General features: G+C 46.1%; 1 protein-coding gene across 1 annotated transcript in view; it reads left to right on the top strand.

Moving 5' to 3' along the window:
- Positions 1-14,158, top strand: part of CCNYL1 (cyclin Y like 1) — a 52,903-nt gene extending 38,745 nt beyond the window's left edge. The window contains exons 9-10 of the mRNA XM_030580071.1: positions 4,205-4,367; positions 13,612-14,158. Of these exons, the coding sequence (XP_030435931.1) occupies positions 4,205-4,367; positions 13,612-13,728 (280 nt within the window). The 3' untranslated portion in view covers positions 13,729-14,158. The remainder of the gene's footprint in view (positions 1-4,204; positions 4,368-13,611) is intronic.
- Positions 14,159-18,976: the final 4,818 nt, after the last annotated feature.

Genomic DNA, 18,976 nt, shown 5'->3' with positions numbered 1-18,976 from the left:
CTTATTGGATTAGTATGGTGATTGGTGCACTTAAACTGCATGTCATTTTATATTAATATGAACATCCTGATATGATTTACATCTACTCAGTACCCATGAGCTTGTGTTCTACGAGAACACAAAATATGTAGAAGTGACTTCATGTCAAACTGAACATCAAGCTCCAGGGACTAATCCATTTTATTTAATTCAAATAACGCAGTGCTTAGGACAAATACTAAATTACCTACTAAGGTGGTTTTAACTGCTGCCTTTAATCAACCTGCTAATGTTCTAGAGAAGGCCCTTTTTTTTCCCAAAATCCATGTCACTGGGCTTTTATATGGCGAGGACTTCAGCTCTCAAAACCCATCAGCTTTTGGTTTCAATTTACACCTCCATAGGCTCTGTCTCCAAGAGAACATCATCAAAGCTGCAGTTTAATTATATTTCTTAGTTAATCGTGGTTTTATTTCTGTTCTCAATTATTTATCGGCATGGTATCTAAGCACCTCAGAGGATGCACAAAGCGTTCAGCATAGGGAACTTCACACTGGATTTGGTGCTTCACTTCTCCCAGGTTGTAGCTAGCTCTTCTGTGTGTTTAAAAAAAATTAACAGTCTGATAGAGCTATAATTTCAAGTACATATTCAGTCTTATTCAGTATAAGGCAGTTGTGTGTGCTATAACGGTAGGCGTCTCGTTTCTTTCTCAGTAGTAGATTTACAGTGCAGAAATGCTGCATATGTTTCCAAGCACTTTGGATTCAGCCTCAAAATTTGACCTGTTTGGTTCTACAGGATTTTTTTGAGGACTAGGGTCACACATTTCTCTTCCCACATAGTAATTGTACTTTCCAAACAATAAAATATCAGAAAAGTGTTTTGAGATAATGATCCTTTTTAAAACCAACCAACCATGTGTTTATCATCCTTCACACCAAAAACGTTCCTTTGTTACTGTTGAAGGTATTTCCCTGGGGTTGTCTGTCTGCTTGTTTTATACACACGCCTTTCCTGCAGACTGGTCTTCAAGAATGGGGCGCTCTTGACTGTTTTGGAGAAGAGAAGTGGAACTGGTGTTCTTGTAGCAGATAGCAGTTGTGATAAATCACCATTCATCTTACCTCAAAGCACGTGTCTACACACACAGTATTCTTGAAAAATTTCCCACAAGTATCCCTGGTACAGCTGAACTGGTGTTGGCAATGCTGGGGAATCCTGCTGACTGTTAACAGCCAATATCTCATCCTCTAACCCTGCTGGGAACAAATTGAATTGACATAGGGCTGAAAAGTTAATTTTTTAAAGGTGTTTTTCCCTAGTGTGGACCGATGCTGAGTTGAAGGGTCTGTGATCTTTTTGATCAAGTCTCTCGTGCACATGCAAAAACTTTCCACCATTGGATTGAAAGGAGCTGGCATTCTAGGAGGTGGCTTACGTTTCACTGCAGGGGTTTAGCCCCTGCTTGAAACTAGAAGCTTAGAACTCTGAGCTTGGAGTTTATGCAGAACAGACCCAATTGTGGTGGCCTAATGTGATCTAGATCTTTAGGAAACTGCTACTGGTAAGTGATTTCCTTGTAACCAAACCTAACTTAAGCCCAATTCAGTCTCGGTGTCCCTTTAATTAGTACTTGGCAGTGTATTTTTTTTGCCAGTATTAGCTGTTCTGCTATTTTTAAACTACTTTTTCCAATAGTGGGAATTAAGTCCTTTTGTATGTTAATCCTACTGAGCGAAGTACTTGGGAAAGAATTTCAGAAATGGTCATGTTCAGATGTTGGAGACAGCTTTGTAGCAAGTGCTGAGTTTGCTGCAGATGTTAAGCAGAGCCTTATTGTTTGACACCAGAGCAGCAGTATCAGTGCAACTTTTATTTACCAAACACTTGGGCCATGTCTAAACACAAGCTGCTCTGATTTTAACTAAATGGGGAAACTTAACCAGTGGACCCATACTAAATAATTATACTGCTATAGTTATTCTGCTGGTCTATTTCCCTGTATAGACAAGCCCTCAATCAATTTAGAAACCAGTCTAACTAAACTGGTGTAACTCTTTGTGTGAACACTCTCTTAAATCAGTTTGAGTGTCACAAGGGTTTTATACCAGTTCCACTTAAATCAGTTTGGTGCAACTTTTGTGTGCAAATAAAGCCTTTCACTCTCTACGGCTGTTAGACCTAGCTGATTTCTAGTAGCCTGTGTGCTTCATTTTCTCTTTGAGCTGAAATTTAGAAGATCAAGGACTATGATCTCTTTCATTCACACCCCTACCTACCTGAGAGTGGTAATTGCAGAACTGATGAAAAAGATGCTTTACAGGTCTATAGCTGCTAATAAACCAAGTAGGCAATGCCACAGAAGAAGGCATATTGCAGAAATAAACGGACTTTCTACTATTCATAACACCACTGAAGTGCTTAATTTTGCAGTGTGGTATGGTACTTGGGGTCCCAAACGCATTGGTTAGCTGTTAGAAAATTCGCTTTTTGTAGCTGTGGAAAGTGAACACTACCTAAAGTCCTCTTACGAGTATATGAATTTAATTTTGATATGAAGGGCAAATGGAGAGGCAACATGGGCAAAAGTAAAGCATCGACATTCTGCATATCATCCTCTGCCTCACCTCAGTCTCCCCAGAAGAAAGTTTGGACCTAAAGACACTTTCTTAATTGAAAAATTAAAAGAAAATTAATTTGATATTTGGAAACCCTTCTTTGCTATAAACTTTTCTGCCTTGATGGAGTTTGTCTCTAATCAGTGACAAAATTAATCGTGCAGCTGCTAATCCTGTGAATTACATTGTGCAAAAGAGGGAACATGCTGTTCATTCTTTTGGCTACCTACATTTGTACAGAAAACACATGGGTATTATGCTTTTGCTAGATTTTTTTAAACTGCTTTTAACAGACTTGTTAATCCTATGAAGTATTGTATTTTTACACAATTAAAATGTATTAGTGTAGCAAGAACAAAAGGGGTGATGAAGAGCATTTATTCATGGGATAAATCAAGCTCTGATCAGCTGATCACCAAAACATTATCTGATTTACATTTCTATAGGCTTATGACCATATGAACAGGAAATTAATTTTGGCAGTAGGTTCAATGGGACTCAAGTCCACCCTGCTAGAAATAACACAAAGCTGCTATTCACGTTATGAGACCAGCCATCCAACCCAAGACACAATCTGGATGATTCCTCAGTTTGTTTTTCCCTCTCTGGTGAGGCCATCTTAAAAGCTTCCAAAGAGCAAGAACAACGTACTGAATTTTTTGTGACTTACCTTTCAAACTGCATACAGTTTGTTTATTCATCTGCTCGCTTGTGTATTAGTCTTGGGGACTATGGTGCTGTTCTCAGTTAGCGTTGAACTTAATTGCCTATTCCAGGTACCAGTTTATTTTTTAGGTTAATTTTAAAACTTTTTATTTCCTTGTAAAACCATTTCTGGTCTGTTCGATACCTGCAATAGGCAAAGAGCTTTTTTTTTCCGTGTAACAGACCGCTTCCTACTTCCCTCCCCCTCAAATGATTTGGACGGTACAGATAGCATAGTGAGTCAAAACTAGTGCCTGTGCTCTGACAGAGGTACTTTGTTATCCTGCCTAATGCCATTGAGAAGAAAATTCCTTTTCCCACCTAATGCTGCTTGCTTATTTATTTACTTATTGGAGATGAATCCATGTTGCCTCAAGAGGCTTTTTTCTCTGAGATAATAGGGGCAGCTCTTCATAGATCCATTTGTTGCCGTGGTGATATGACTACTCCTTTTGTTGGTCCGCCTCTACTTCAATAAACCCCCTTCCTGTTATCGGTCTGGTGAAAATGTCTGCAAGTTCTTCAGAGCTAATAAATAGCATACATCATTCCTTTCATCTGACTGCTATAGTAGGGCCTTCTGAGAGAATGAGAATGGAGTAGGAATTGTACAGCTGCCCTAATGGAAGTCTGAAGAATGAACCTTCTAAGTCAGTAGTGAGTGTGCAACAGTGCAATGACCTTTCTCCCTAACCTGGAGGTGCTGGGGCTAAGAAGCTGTACCTGCTTTTGAGCACTAGTGAATTAATCCATTGTGTTTTGAAAACAGTAGTACAGCCCAGAATTTGAAGGGCTGTTGTAGAACTGGTAATTGTGAAAGTGCTTCATGATCTGTGTTCAGCTTGACTTGGTTGCAAATGTTGAATCCCATTTCCTTGTTTCCCTGCTACCCCTTTTAGGAATGAGATGGAAAGACACTTCTTGGAGCTGCTGCAGTTTAATATCAATGTTCCTGCCAGTGTTTATGCCAAATACTACTTTGATCTTCGCTCCTTAGCAGATGACAACAACCTGAATTTTCTGCTGGAGCCTCTTAGTAAAGAGAGAGCACAGAAACTGGAGGTAATGGCCTGAGACTTGGTGAGCTGGGCACTCGTGTGTCTGCATAATAACAGCTTCTCTGGCTAATTGTATTATGTGGTGATTAGCAAAACTAAAAAGCTTTTAGAGTCGTGTATTAGAGAGGTTTAACCCCTTAATAATGGGAGTTGTCACCTGTAAAACACATTGATGCTTTATAACTTACTCCATCTCCTCAGGATATTTGCTTAAGAGGGGCTACAATCTATTTAGGTCCTTTAAATAAAACACGAGGCATTCATTTCTGGAACTGTAGTTCAGCTTGGTCACTTAATAGTAAAAGCTGTATTTGGAATGGACTGTTTCTCTCTTTCCCTGGTCACGTCTCCTTTCCAAGCGCCCTAAAACATCCTGTTCAAACCTGTTGAAATTCAAGTTTCCATAGCACCCAGTGCACAGCTCCTTTTAGCTTTAAAGGAGTACTTACTGCTCCTAATGATGATTTATTACACTGGCTGTTTGATAGTAGCAGCTGTGGAGGTGGTAGTTTCATTTCACAACTTGAAAAAAATCACTGTGAACTAACCTTCTTCTTCGAGTGCTTGCTCATATCCATTCCAATTAGGTGTGCGCGCGCGCCGCGTGCACGTTCGTCGGAGACTTTTTACCCTAGCAACACTCGGTGGGCCAGCAGGTCGCCCCCTGGAGTGGCGCCGGTATGGCGCCTGATATATACCCCTGCTGGCCCGCCCGCTCCTCAGTTGCTTCTTACCGCCCGTGTCGGTCGTTGGAACTGTGGAGCACGGCTAGCCATTCTCCACCTCCCTAGCGTTTCACTCTTCTACAGTTTAGTGTATATAGTTCTGTTATTCTAGTAATAGTTGTAGTTATAAAGTTAGTTAAGTGTAGTTGTAAATAGTTATACAGAGGATTGGGGGTTCGCCCCTTTTCCTCCCCGCGGTGCCGGGGCCCATGCCTGGTTCACCCGGCTTTAAGCCTTGTGCGGCCTGTCATCAGCCGATGCCCACAGGAGATCCGCACGACTCCTGCCTGAGGTGCCTAGGTGAGTCCCACCTTGTGGACAAGTGCCGGATCTGCAAGGCGTTCAAGCCCCGAACAAAGAAGGAGCGGGACAGTCGCCTGAAGCAGATCCTGATGGAGACAGCGCTGACTCCCCCACCGTCGGCACCGACTCCGGCACCGGGGCCAAGTGTCGCCTCTGCTCCGGAGCTCCCGGCGCCGGCAAAGGCTTCAACTTCCCGCTCGGCACCGGCCCGGCACCCTAGCCAGCACCGCTCCCTTTCCCCGAGGAGCAAGAAGCACAGGGCTTCTGCGGTGCCTACAACTGCACCGCAGTCTGAGCGTGCCTCCAAACCTGACCGCCCGGCACCGTCATCTGCCGCGGCACCGAGCGTCGTCGCACCGTCGATTCTGGCTCCTCAGGGACCGTTGAGTCTGGTGCATCTCAGCTCCTCAGTGAGAACAGCGGTTGAGCTTGTCGTGCCCTCCACGCCGGAGAGCTTCTCCGTTGCACGCGACCTCATCACCCTGACAAAGCCCGAGCTGCCCCAACCCCCGGCACCACCGGTGCAGGTTCTCCAATCGATGGGCAAGCCTGCCATGGTGCGGCCGCATTCAGCGGGCACTACTGGGCATTGGTCCCGTTCCAGATCGAGGGACCATTCTCAGCGACGCCGCTCGCAATCCTGAGACCGCTACCTGCGGCACCAGTCGTACTCGCGGCACCATTCAAGATCCCGGTTGCCGTTGTATTACTCTCGGCACCGGTCTAGATCGCGGCACTGACATTCCTACTGTAGCCGATCCCGGCATGGCAGCGTACGGCACCGGTTGACCTCCCGTCACCGAGCTGGTAGCAGGTCCCGGTCCAGATCGAGGTACCACCATGACTCCCGGTACCGCTTGCCAGCACCACGCAACAACGTCGGGGTGCGCAGGGGCCTGACGCAGTCATCGACGGCTCCTCCATGGCCTTCAAGGCACTCGTCCACTTCTTCCCGGATGGACAGCGCCTCTTATGGGGGTTCAGATGTGCAGGCCCACCCAGACCAGGGACCACCACAATGGTCCTTTTGGACGCCCTGGGCATACCATCAAGCCCAGGGCGAACCTTCGGGCCCCGCTCGCTCCCGCCAATCGGAGCATCGTGCACCAGAGGCCACGGTCAGCCGGCCCCCGCCCCCCCCCCCCCAGGTATGGAGGAAGTCCCTATGGATCCCCTGGTGCAGCAGGATGCTTGGGAAGTGGAGGTCCCTCTGGACGAGGCTTCCGTTCAGGAACCACTCCTCCCTGGGGTGTCTTCTTCCTCATCCCCAGATGAGGCGGTAGCGGGCACATATTCATCAGGGCCCCCGCCGATTGATCTCCGGGCACACCAGGACCTTCTGAGGCGAGTTGCCCAGAACATAAACCTTCCTGTTGAGGAAGTCCCGGAAGTGGAGGACCCGGTGGTGAGCATCCTTTCTGCGGAGGCACCGACCAGGGTAGCCCTCCCCTTCATCAAGTCGATCCAGGCGAAGGCGGACACCATCTGGCTGTCTCCGGCCTCCATTCCACCCACTGCCCGTGGAGTGGAAAGGAAATATATGGTACCATACAAGGGGTATGAGTACCTCTGTGTACACCCCGCTCCCTGCTCCTTGGTGGTACAGTCAGTCAATGAGCGGGAACGCCACGGCCAACAAGCTCTTGCGCCAAAATCCAGGGAAGCCAGGCGCATGGACTTGCTGGGCCGCAAGGTTTATTCCGCGGGAGGCCTTCAGCTCTGTGTGGCGAACCAGCAAGCCCTCCTGAGCCGTTACAGCCACAACACCTGGGAGGCTGTCGGCAAATTTACGGAGCTGCTTCCCCAGGACTCACGCCAGGAATTTTCATCTCTCCTGGAAGAGGGCAGGAGGGTCGCCAGGACCTCGCTACAAGCGTCCTTAGATGCCGCAGATTCGGCAGCAAGAACACTGGCATCGGGCGTAGCCACGCGCCGTATATCGTAGCTGCAGTCTTCCGGACTACCGCCGGAGCTACAGTACACGATTCAGGACCTGCCATTCGATGGGCAGGGCCTTTTCTCTGAGAAGACAGATCCCAGGCTACAGAGCCTGAAGGATAACCGGGTCATCATGCGCTCACTGGGAATGCACACGCCCCAGACTCAGAGAAGGCTATTCTGCCCCTACCATCAGCGCACTTACCCCCCGCCTCGCCCAGACAAGATTTCAGCCGGAGGCGAGGTCGGCCGAACCGTAGACGTCAGCCAGGTCCTCAAAGGGGTAATACTTCCGGGTCTGACAAGCCACCGCAGGGACCCAAGGTGAACTTTTGAAGGTGCGCCCGAGAGCAGCTTACCAATCCCTTCCCTGGATCCACTTCATTTCCTCAACCGCCCCCGCCCCTTCCTGCCGTCATGGTCCCAGCTAACCTCAGATCGTTGGGTCCTGCGCACGGTGCAGTTTGGTTACCATCTTCAGTTTGTTTCTCCACCCCTCTCCCATCCTCCCTCCTCGTCCCTCTTCAGGGACCCCTCTCATGAGCAACTTATCGTCCAGGAGGTTCACAAGCTCCTGCTCATTGGAGCTATAGAGGAGGTGCCAAGGGAGCTAAGGGGCAAGGGGTTTTATTCCCGGTACTACTTAATCCCCAAGTCAAAAGAGGGCCTTCGACCCATCCTGGACCTGCGAGGCCTGAACAAATTCATCAAAAAGTTCAAGTTCCGCATGGTAACCTTAGGAACCATCATTCCCTCCCTGGATCCCGGAGATTGGTACGCCGCTCTCGACATGAAGGACGCATACTTCCACATTGCGATCTTTCCCCCACACAGGCGGTATCTTCGCTTTGTGGTAAATCAGGACCACTACCAGTTCACGGTCCTCCCCTTTGGGCTCTCCTCAGCCCCCCGGGTGTTCACCAAGTGTATGGCGGTCGTCGCCGCTGCCCTGCGCCGCCGTCGTATCCATGTCTTCCCTTATCTTGACTGGCTCATTCGAGGCACATCGGAGGCGCAGGTGACCGGGCACATCACCATCATCACGGAGCTGTTTGCGAGTCTAGGCTTGACCATCAACCCGGACAAGTCCACCCTGGTGCCTACGCAGAGCATAGAGTTCATCGGGGCAGTGCTGGACTCCAACCTCGCGACGGCCAGCCTCCCCCGGCAGCGATTCCAAGCCATAGTGTCCATGGTCACAAGCCTACAGGCCTTCCCGACCACGTCTGCTCGAACGTGCTTCGCTCTCCTGGGACACATGGCCGCATGCACCTTCGTCACCAAGCATGCAAGACTCCACATGCGCCCGCTGCACACCTGGCTCGCGTCGGTCTATCGACCGGGCAGGGATGCCATAGACACAATCGTAACGATTCCACCGAATGTTCTCGGTTCCCTAGGCTGGTGGACAATGCCCTCCCAAGTGTGTGCGGGCCTGCCATTTCACGCCCCTCAGCCCTCAGTGTCCTTGACGATGGACGCGTCATCGCTGGGCTGGGGTGCACACCTGGGGACCCTGCGTACACAGGATCTATGGTCACAGAGTTGACTCTTCACATCAATGTGCGGGAGCTGCGGGCAGTTCGCCTAGCATGCCAGACATTCCAACGCCATTTGCCCGGCTGTTGTGTCGCGGTATTCATGGACAACACAACGGCCATGTATTACATCAACAAGCAGGGCGGGACCCGGTCCTCCCCGCTGTGTCAGGAAGCAATACGTCTGTGGGACTTTTGCATAGCCCACTCTATTCATCTAGTGGCCTCCTTTCTCCCGGGAGTGCGAAACACCCTTGCGGATCACCTGAGCAGATCCTTTCTGTCCCACGAATGGTCCGTCCATCCGGACGTTCTCTATGTCGTTTTCCGGAGGTGGGGGTTTCCCCAGATAGATCTGTTCGCCTCCAGATCGAACAGGAAATGCCAGGTGTTTTGCTCTCTATAGGGTCGCTCCCCGGGCTCCCTGTTGGACGCGTTCCTCATTCCGTGGACGGGACGTCTTTGCTATGCCGTTCCACCCTTCCCTCTCGTCCACAGAGTCCTGATCAAGGTCCGGAGAGACAAGGCCCGCCTCATCCTGATTGCTTCGGCTTGACCACGGCAGCCTTGGTACATCATGCTGCTCGATCTGTCCCTGGCGTATCCAATTGCCCTACCTCTTTGGCCAGATCTGATCACACAGGACTTCGGCAGGATGCGCCATCCGGATCTACAGTCCCTCCATCTGTCTGCATGGCTCCTGGCTGGTTAAGCCAGTCCGAGTTGCGCTGTTCTGATGCAGTACAACAAGTGTTGTTGGGCAGCAGGAAGCCTTCCACGCGTTCAACCTACCTAGCGAAATGGAAACGCTTCTGCTGCTGGTGCAACCAGCACGGCCACGACCCACTCTCCGTGCTAGTCCCCACCATTTTGGACTACGTGTGGTCTCTCAAGCAGCAGGGCTTGGCGATCTCCTCTCTGCGCGTCCATCTCGCAGCCATATCCACCTTCCATCCAGGCGAGGCTGGCAAGTCCGTGTTTTCCCACCCTATGGTGTCAAGATTCATCAAGGGCCTGGAGCGGCAATACCCTCAGGTCAAACGGCCTACCCCTACTTGGGACCTGAACCTTGTCTTGACTAGGCTCATGGCGCCCCCCTTTGAACCCTTAGCCACATGCTCGCTGCTGTACCTGTCCTGGAAAGTGGCCTTCCTAGTTGCTATCACGTCGGCTCGGCGAGTCTCGGAGCTTCGGGCTCTAACCGTGGACCCTCTGTATACGATGTTCCATAAGGACAAGGTACAGCTGCGACCGCACCCGATGTTCCTCCCTAAGGTCGTCTCCGCCTTCCATATTAACCAAGACGTCTTCCTGCCAGTCTTTTACCCAAAGCCGCATTCATCCCGGAGAGAGCAACAGCTCCATTCCTTGGATGTCCGAAGGGCTCTCGCGTTCTATATTGAGAGAACTAAACCCTTCCGACGCTCACCACAATTGTTTGTGGCAGTAGCGGAACGCATGAGAGGCATGGCAATCTCCTCCCAGCGTATCGCATCCTGGGTCACGTCCTGCATCAGGACATGTTACAACTTGGCCCGCGTGCCAACGGGGGCCCTTACCGCCGATTCTACCAGGGCTCAGGCTTCGTCGGCCGTGTTTTTGGCTCATGTCCCCATACAGGAAATCTGCCGTGCGGCCACCTGGTCTTCTGTGCACACCTTCGCATCACACTATGCACTGGTCCAGCAAGCTAGAGACGATGCCGCTTTCGGCGCAGCGGTTTTACAGTCTGCAACGTCTCGCTCCGACCCCACCGCCTAGGTAAGGCTTGGGAATCACCTAATTGGAATGGATATGAGCAAGCACTCGAAGAAGAAAAGACGGTTGCTCACCTTTGTAACTGTTGTTCTTCGAGATGTGTTGCTCATATCCATTCCACACCCGCCCTCCTTCCCCTCTGTCGGAGTAGCCGGCAAGAAGGAACTGAGGAGCGGGCAGGCCAGCAGGGGTATATATCAGGCGCCATACCCGCGCCACTCCAGGGGGCGACCTGCTGGCCCACCGAGTGTTGCTAGGGTAAAAAGTCTCCGAACGTGCACGCAGCGCGCGCACACCTAATTGGAATGGATATGAGCAACACATCTCGAAGAACAACAGCTACAAAGGTGAGTAACCGTCTTTTCCTTTATCAATGGAAAGCACTGTTTTTTATGAATAAACTTGAATCTCCACGTAAATGTTGTCTACTATTACTGACCTAGCAGAACTTGGCTAGTGAAAAATACTCCATGCCAGAGAGTCCTTATGACTGCCTAAGAGCTCCATTACTGTTCTCTAGTATTCGAGCTCACTTAATTAAAACGGACATTGCTTTTCACAGCACAAGCCTTTCTTCATGGTTGCTTTAACATGATGCTAGGGTACTATGCAAGGAGAACCATTTGAACAACATATAAATTACAGGGGAACCCCAGGCAAAACTTCTGTCAGGGTCAACTCCATCCCTTCTCTTTCTGAGGTAGATACATTGACTACCATGCAGTTTGGTCTTTAATTTGAGACCTGAAAAACAAAGACTGTGTAGACACTAAAAGGTCCGATAGCCCCTTTCATAATAGAGTTTTGCTATGTTATTCTTGGCCCAAACCACTTTTAATCCACACCCCAAAAATTGTGCAGCGTGCTGGGTTCTTAACTCCATTTCAGAAATGGCTGCATTTCAGGAGTGTTATGTAATCACTTACTGATCCTTTAAAACAGTAGGCAAGATATGCCTAAAAATGGAACTATATCATTTCATTATCTTTCTGCACATTTTGTTTTGCTTTTCATTGTGTTTTTTTTTTAACCTTTAAGTAACGTTAAAGCTAATACTGTCACTAACTGCTTGTGATTATAGTGCACCTCTGGGCAGGGAGCTCTTTCTATAGCTGTTTGTACCAATACCTAGCACAGCGGGGTACAGGTCCAGGACGGGTTCCCGGGTATTACCATCCTACAGATGTTTTTATATTTGAGCACTCCAATAATACTGTTCCTCAGAAAATTGTTCTGTAATCTGTTCAGTACGTAGGCAGAAGTAGATGACTTCTCGACAGGTGTTTGCCCCTGTTTTGCACTTCTTTGCTGCAAATATTTGAGTGCCTGTTATTCAATATTACTTCACTGAATGGTTTTCAGAACAGCATATGATTTGCCACAACATACTCACTAATGTGCATATATATGAAAAATATTTACTGCATAGCCTGTGATTTAAAACGTGTACAATTTACCAAGTATTTGCTAAATGTTTTTTTCTGAATTTGAAAACTGACTTGCCTTTGGCTTAAACACACACAAAGGTCAGTTTTTGGGAGCTTGTCTTAAGCAGTGAATTAGTATTCCAGCAGATTGAAAATGGATTTGCACCATATGGAGGAGTGGGGCTTAATGTGCCACACGGGTTCCTTTATGATGGATATGCTAGCATTAATGCTAAAGCGAGGTTTTGTCTGGTCTTGCAGCGGGGGCTTGTGCAGCCAGTGTCTCAAAGCATGCCACTCTTGAGCCAAATGAATGCCTCCAGAAGGAGGTTGACAGAAAGAAATGTAAATAATTATTTTAGAATACACTTAGCAATCTATTCATGCTGAGAAGCGCTGCTCACCTTTTGAACTTTGAGAATATTGGGCTGTGCAGAATGGGTGATACCCTAGAGAGAAGGTGCAGTCTTTTTTTACTGAATGAAGAGCTGTGAAAGCTCATCTGCTGATGGTGGTAAATTTTTAATGGAAGTTAATACTCACAACTGATATTCTGAGTCTAATAGTAATGGCTCAGCATACAAATAGAAAGTGACACTCTTCTGTATTTATTTATTTGCATTATGATGGCGCCCGGAGGCCCCAATCAGGACTTGAAACACTGTCCTGAGGTGTTTCTAATCGGAATAGTTGACACACATTTAATGGGAATCTCACTACTGGAATAACTGCACCAGTGTACATGCTGCTTTAATCGTTCAATAAACAGAGCTACTCTGCAGTTTAGTTAAAGCAGTTCAAATACTAAATACAGTTCTCAGACCTGTGTGAATAGGACATTATCTGCACTAAAGGAGGGTGGATGGTACTGTACAGTTCAGCACCAGGATCTCCTTATCGGATTCACAAACCCTTTGTGCTGGTTTACAAATGTCAGCAAAAAGTTGGCTGGCTCAGGAAGTGCAAAAACACCAGCCCTAATAAATTTCCCTTTCAAATTCTCCACTGTACACCCTAAGAATCCTAGATGGTTATGTTCGGGGAGGGAGGGGGGGAACCAGCAGCCACCTGTGACTTCTTCCTTCAGGGCTTAGGAATCTCTAGCATCCCTCCTGAGTCTCATATCCATAGCCTGGGCTCCAAACCCCATCTATTTACATGGAGTTTTGAGTGGAATTTGCACATGAACACACATACTTCAAGTTGGTTCCAAGATTTCCATTAAGCTGTAGAGTCTGGTATAAGATTTAAGTTTCTTAGAGATGTGGAGATTGAACTGCATTTAAAAATCATCTCCTGTGACTAATAATGATATGGGTGAACATGGGGAGAGATCCTTAAAGATGCAGTTTCTACAGCTCCTTAATGTTTTCCCTCAACAAAAGGCTTTTTTTTTTTTTGTAATGGCATACCCAGGGCAGCAGCCAGTAGCATCAATGAAAGATATAGGCATTATAAATGCTTGGTCCATTAGCGTTGCTGTTGTAAGAGCTTTCTTAAAATGTCGGAACGCTTCTAATTCATGCATTCATTCTTTTGTATCTGAATATATTTTACAGGCTATCTCCAGGCTCTGTGAGGACAAATACAAAGACTTGTCCAAAGCTGCTATGAGACGATCTTTCAGTGCTGATAATTTAGTTGGTATCCGTCGTTCTAATGCCATCCTCTCCTGAGGAGAGAGAAGGGTGCAGCACCGTGAAGCCAGTGTACTTGTGAACCGGAGAAATACCACCACTCCATGCACATAAGCCAGCAGTGATGGTGTCTTCCAGAAAGGGGAGGAAGGATAAAACCAGCCAAGGGACCCCAGGGCCTGAGGAGCGTATTCCATTCAAAAAATGGGACCTTGTCAAATCAGTGCTCCTCCTTTTAATGTATCCAGAGGTGCAAAAACAAGCTCCCCACCTCCCCCCACAGATGTTTGCTTACTGTGTAGGCCTATAGCTGTGAACGATGAGGTTTTTAATAATGAGTAGTTTTAAATTTTAGGATTTAAACACTAACCACGTGACGATAGTTACAATGTTCTTCCCTCTTCTCTCTGTCATCCAGAATCTTGTTGCGTTTGCCTTTCAGAGCGAATGCAGTGTTAACAAAAAAAAAAGAGGACTCTAACGAAGTATAAAGCCACTCTGGAGCTTGAAATGATAGCATAGATAAGTGTTTTGCTATTCAAAAGCTGCTATTATTGGTGGTGGTTTCAAAACCAAGAAGCTGTTTGAGCAGGATATAATAACTGTGTACCAGCAGTGTCATTCCGGTAGAGCCTGTCAAAGGATTTTGAATGTTTTGGTTGGAAGCAGAGAAATGGTGTTACATATTGATTGTTCAAATGTATAGGGTCCATGCTGCATTTCTTGTGAACTATGGTGCTTCTCACTTTCTAATACTTTTACTACTGCTTAGGAAAATATGCATCCTGTATATCTTTCTGAGGCACTGAATGAGAGAGAGCTGTATTGGAAACAATGTGGCAATCCAGTGATGAATAGCCAACTGAATTGCTCCTCTGAATTCTTCCACTACAGGTCTGTTGTGCTTTATGCAGTGGAGTTCTGACAAAGTTGATGCTAAGATTATCATGTGTTTTGGTTTCCCTAGACTTCCTGCTTTCAGATGGGCGTTTACTTTGTGGTGGGACAGTAGTGAGTTTGAGGATCCTGGACTCACTGGTAGGGATAGATACCTATTCCCAATTAGCACATAAGATTTCGTTCAAAGGAGTTCTTAAAAAAACAACCCCCAAATGTATAAGTTGTCACTCATTTTTTGGAGAAGTGACTTGTGTAGCTCTGCTTTTCCTGAAGATAGAGTTTACTCCCCCAGAATGAGAAGTTGGGATGAAGTTTCCTTTCAAACTTCAAAGCTCTAAACAGGATAAGTGTTAGACTCTTCCTGGTACTAACCCTTATATACCTCCTCCTCCCAGTTCTACATAGATTCTAGGCACTGAATGACATTTAGTTCCTAGGTCAAATTTTGTTCAACCCTGCTTCCATCCAAGGTCCAGTAAGCTGTCAGCTCCCCATACCTTTTGAGATTAGGGACTTCCAAGTATAACAGTTTGGCAGCATTCAAACTATTTAAATACGTATAGTATTTTAAAGTTTGCAAATCTACCAGCTCCAGGCCCGCAATCCATGGAACTTCAGGTATCGATCACGATTCAATTTTGAAAATAATGCTACATCTTCAGGTGGTTTTCCTTTCTCATGTTTGTATTAAAAAAAAATAAAAGCTAATAATAAACTCTATTTTAATTAAAGCTAAAGGTGATTAGAGTGTTCTGTACCACTTTCTCTGAGTTTGTTTGCAAATAACTTGTTGAACAGATTAAGATGAAGATTTGGCCTTGCGTGGCTGCTTTAGAATCTCACCAAATCTTAGTCCTATGGTGTGTGTGAAATCCATCCCAATATGAGCTGATTACATTTTTTTGTCTTACCACCTTTATCTGAAAATATCCCTTACGAACCAAAAATGAATATTATTAGAAGTTTCAAACAGTTTTGTGTGTGCTGGGGTCATACAGTTTGCAATCAACTGCAGTTTGTGTATTTTAAGCTGAAGGAAGGGTATGACTGAATGAAAACTTCTGTGATTCCAGGTCCTATTTATTGTTAACATTTGTGAACAACAATGTTTAAGTAACTAATGGTGACTGGTAGATTTTTTTGGTTTAAATGCATGGAGACTTTTTGGAGGTAACTTGTCTCTCACTGCTGCATTAGTCCCCCTTTTGAATCTACTCTGGAACGAGGTTAGCTGATTGTAATTTCCAATCTCTGATTTTTCAAGTTGACCTGTAACCTAGTTCTTACTAGTCTGTGTTTTAGTTAATACTCTGCAACCTGATTTGAACTTTCTGAAATGAATATAAACACTTTCTCCTGTGCTTATTTTGCTGATTGGTTTTACAGCTTTCACAAACATAGCAGGTGCCTTCTGGCACTTCTAAGGAAAGCATCACCTGTGCCTGGTGTTCACCTTTTCTTTGACAGATGAAATAGTGAAGGATGTAATAGCACAGTAAGAAAAGAGATTTATGATTCTGGTGTCTAGGCGCATGACCGATCCTAGGATGTATAAATAGACATCTCCCTAACAGTGTGGGAGAATTGGAAAAGAACTTCCCACAAAGTAATCCGAATCTGCAGGATTTATCGCTAATCTTTTGTGTAGCTAGCACAGGCTCTCACAGAAGGCTAGGATTGTATCTGACTCCTCATAACCAGACTGAAATCAGGAGCTGCCTTTGCTCAGTGGTATTTCAAGTTACCAAGTAGCATGCACGATATGTGGTGCTGCAACAGCATGGGGCATCTGATGACACATGCAGAATAGATAAAATCTGCATTTGAAAAAGTCAGTTTACCTTACACATCAACGTTCATTGATGCATTAATCTGACAGACTGGCTAACAAATTGCTACTTATCAGTCAGAATGCTGATTCTCTCCTTTCCACCTCCCTCATATGGAAATCCACTGTTCAGCCAGCCTTTGGTGACCAACCCCTACAGATGTTATATTCAGTGTAGTTCTAGCTGTCAGTCCCAGGATATGAGAGAGGAGGTGGGTGAAGTAATATCTTTTATTAGACCTTTCCCAGACCTGAAGAAGAACTCTGTGTGGCTCAAAACCCAGTCTCTCTCAACGGAAGTTGGTCCAATAAAAGCAATTACTTCATCCACCTTGTCTCTCCAACCTGTGAAAAATACCGTGTATGAAATTTCTACACAGTAAGATATTTGTGTGGAAACATCTCTTACTAGGTTCTCTGCATTTCTACTGATATTTCATGTTCTTCATTTTAGGTGTAGGTGATCGTGTTTGTATTACAGATGCTTTGAGTCTCCTTACCCGTTAGTTTACATCTTTGCCTTAAAAGCTTTTGAAAATGACTTAGGGAGGAATAAAAGGTATGCTCTTTTTACTGCTTCACAATGTATAAAGGCCTGAATATTTTTAGAACACTTTTTCTTTGGAAAGCAAGTCTTGCAAAAACAGGGTAGTAAAGAGGAGTTAGCGGTTGACTGGAGAACGAGTGAGATTTTGCTATAACCAAACTCAGATCTGAGCTACTGAGGAGGGGGAAGTGATTTTTAATCTATTTAGAACAGTTAAATAGGAGTTAACAAAAGAAACTGACAACCGCTTGTGAGAAATTAAAGCTGGCAACATCCATTCCCCTTTGGTTGAGGACTTAACTCCCACTCCAGTGCTCTAGTTTTCCAGCAAAAACACAAAAGACAAACCTTTAAAATCTACTTTGCAACCTCAGAGAAATTGGGGATATTCAATCTTTTGGACCTTTCTGTATAGAAGCAGCAAAGAAATTGGGTTTTGCTTTTTGGTGCTGTAAGACACCTTAAGGAGAGACAGCATATGCGTGTTTCAAAGGGAATCTCATCCAGCTTTTCCTCGGGAAGCCTGGTGTTTTTAGAGAAGGCTCAATAGAAGGTGTCAACCATGCTGTTTCAAAAACAAGCCATTGCTAAGAGGGAATTTATTCATAAGCACTATTGGAAATGTCCCTTTAAAAACAATGAGATTTTATTATAGAGGACAAGTTAATTCTTTTTCTCTCTCTGCCTGTGAGCCAGCCTGGCAGGATAGGTCAGTGTGTGCATTGGGCTGTGTACTGGGTCTAGATAACCCAATGAAAAATGCCCACCAATCCAACAGTTGGATACTTAAATCTTTATTGAGCTGCAACACTGTCATCTTCTAGTCGTAGTTGTGACACACTCAATCGCTGATAGCAAATTGCCCAGCTATGTGCTTGCTTCAATGCAGGCTAGTTAGAATCAGCTCCGCTCCCATCCACAAGTAGTATTAGGTGGAGATCAACACTCTGCCAACCATTCATTGCTACGGGCTTAGTCTGATAGAATCCCAGCTGAAGAATGCAAACTTGCTTCAGCGCAACCTTTGCCCTCTGGATACAGGAACTGTGTGTTTTGTTGCTACGACAACTTAGTTTGAGAACCACTTGAAGTGGGTTTGGTGGGTAGTACTCCCAGGATAGAATAAATGTCAACACCCATATTTTTACCAAGAAAAGACATCAGGCATAATGTGGGCAAATGGAGGAGGAGGAGGATAAGGGAGCAATTTTGAGGCAAGCGCTGAAGGAGAGGTGGAGTACGTGCTACAGAGTACGTTCCAAGCACGTAAGTAGGGGTGGCTGCTGGTCAATGCTGAAGTGTAGATCTGAATAGTGGAGAGAGCTCCACCAGAAAGGAAGTGGTGGTATCTCTTCAGACCTAATTTCCATGCAAGAACAGCTATACTGGGTCAGACTAATGGTCCATCTAGCCCAGTATCCTGTCTTCCGACAGTGGCCAATGTGCCCCAGAAAGAACAGAAAAAGTAATCAAGTGATCCATTCCCTGTCGCTCACATAGTTCTTGAGTGACCTGTACCCAGTTTTGGTAAGAAATATCCATCCTTATGTGATACATGTTCTCCTGCCAAGTGGCATACCAGAGGGAAATGCAGAAAGGATTTATAGAGTGCACCAAATTACACTGCTCTTTTCTTAAGAGCGTTGTCACTCAACAGTCAACTCAACGTTTACCTTCCTTTCTTCTGGTGCATGGTATCTTAGAAGTTGTGAGCGCTCTGGGGATTTGGACCTGATCTTCCTGTCTCTCACTTCTTTGTGGTTCCATTGAATTACTGCTGATTTGCTGTACTGGGGGTGGCAAATTAGGCTAACTTGTCAGTCTGTAAAGGCTAGACCTAGTTCTAAGACAGCTGGAGGGGGAGGGGGCAGCAGTAGGAGGAGGAGGAGTCTAATCCAAGATACATGAGTTTATCCCCAGTTGTGCAGTTCCTAAACTTACAGGCAGCTTTTTTCAGCTCACAAGACTAAGATCTTGACAGCACCTGTTCCCTGCCAGCTCCTACATGCTGT

The sequence above is a fragment of the Gopherus evgoodei genome, chromosome 11 (assembly GCF_007399415.2).
Source record: "Gopherus evgoodei ecotype Sinaloan lineage chromosome 11, rGopEvg1_v1.p, whole genome shotgun sequence".
Classification (NCBI taxonomy): Eukaryota; Metazoa; Chordata; order Testudines; family Testudinidae; genus Gopherus; species Gopherus evgoodei.
This window is presented reverse-complemented; position numbering and strand designations above follow the sequence as displayed.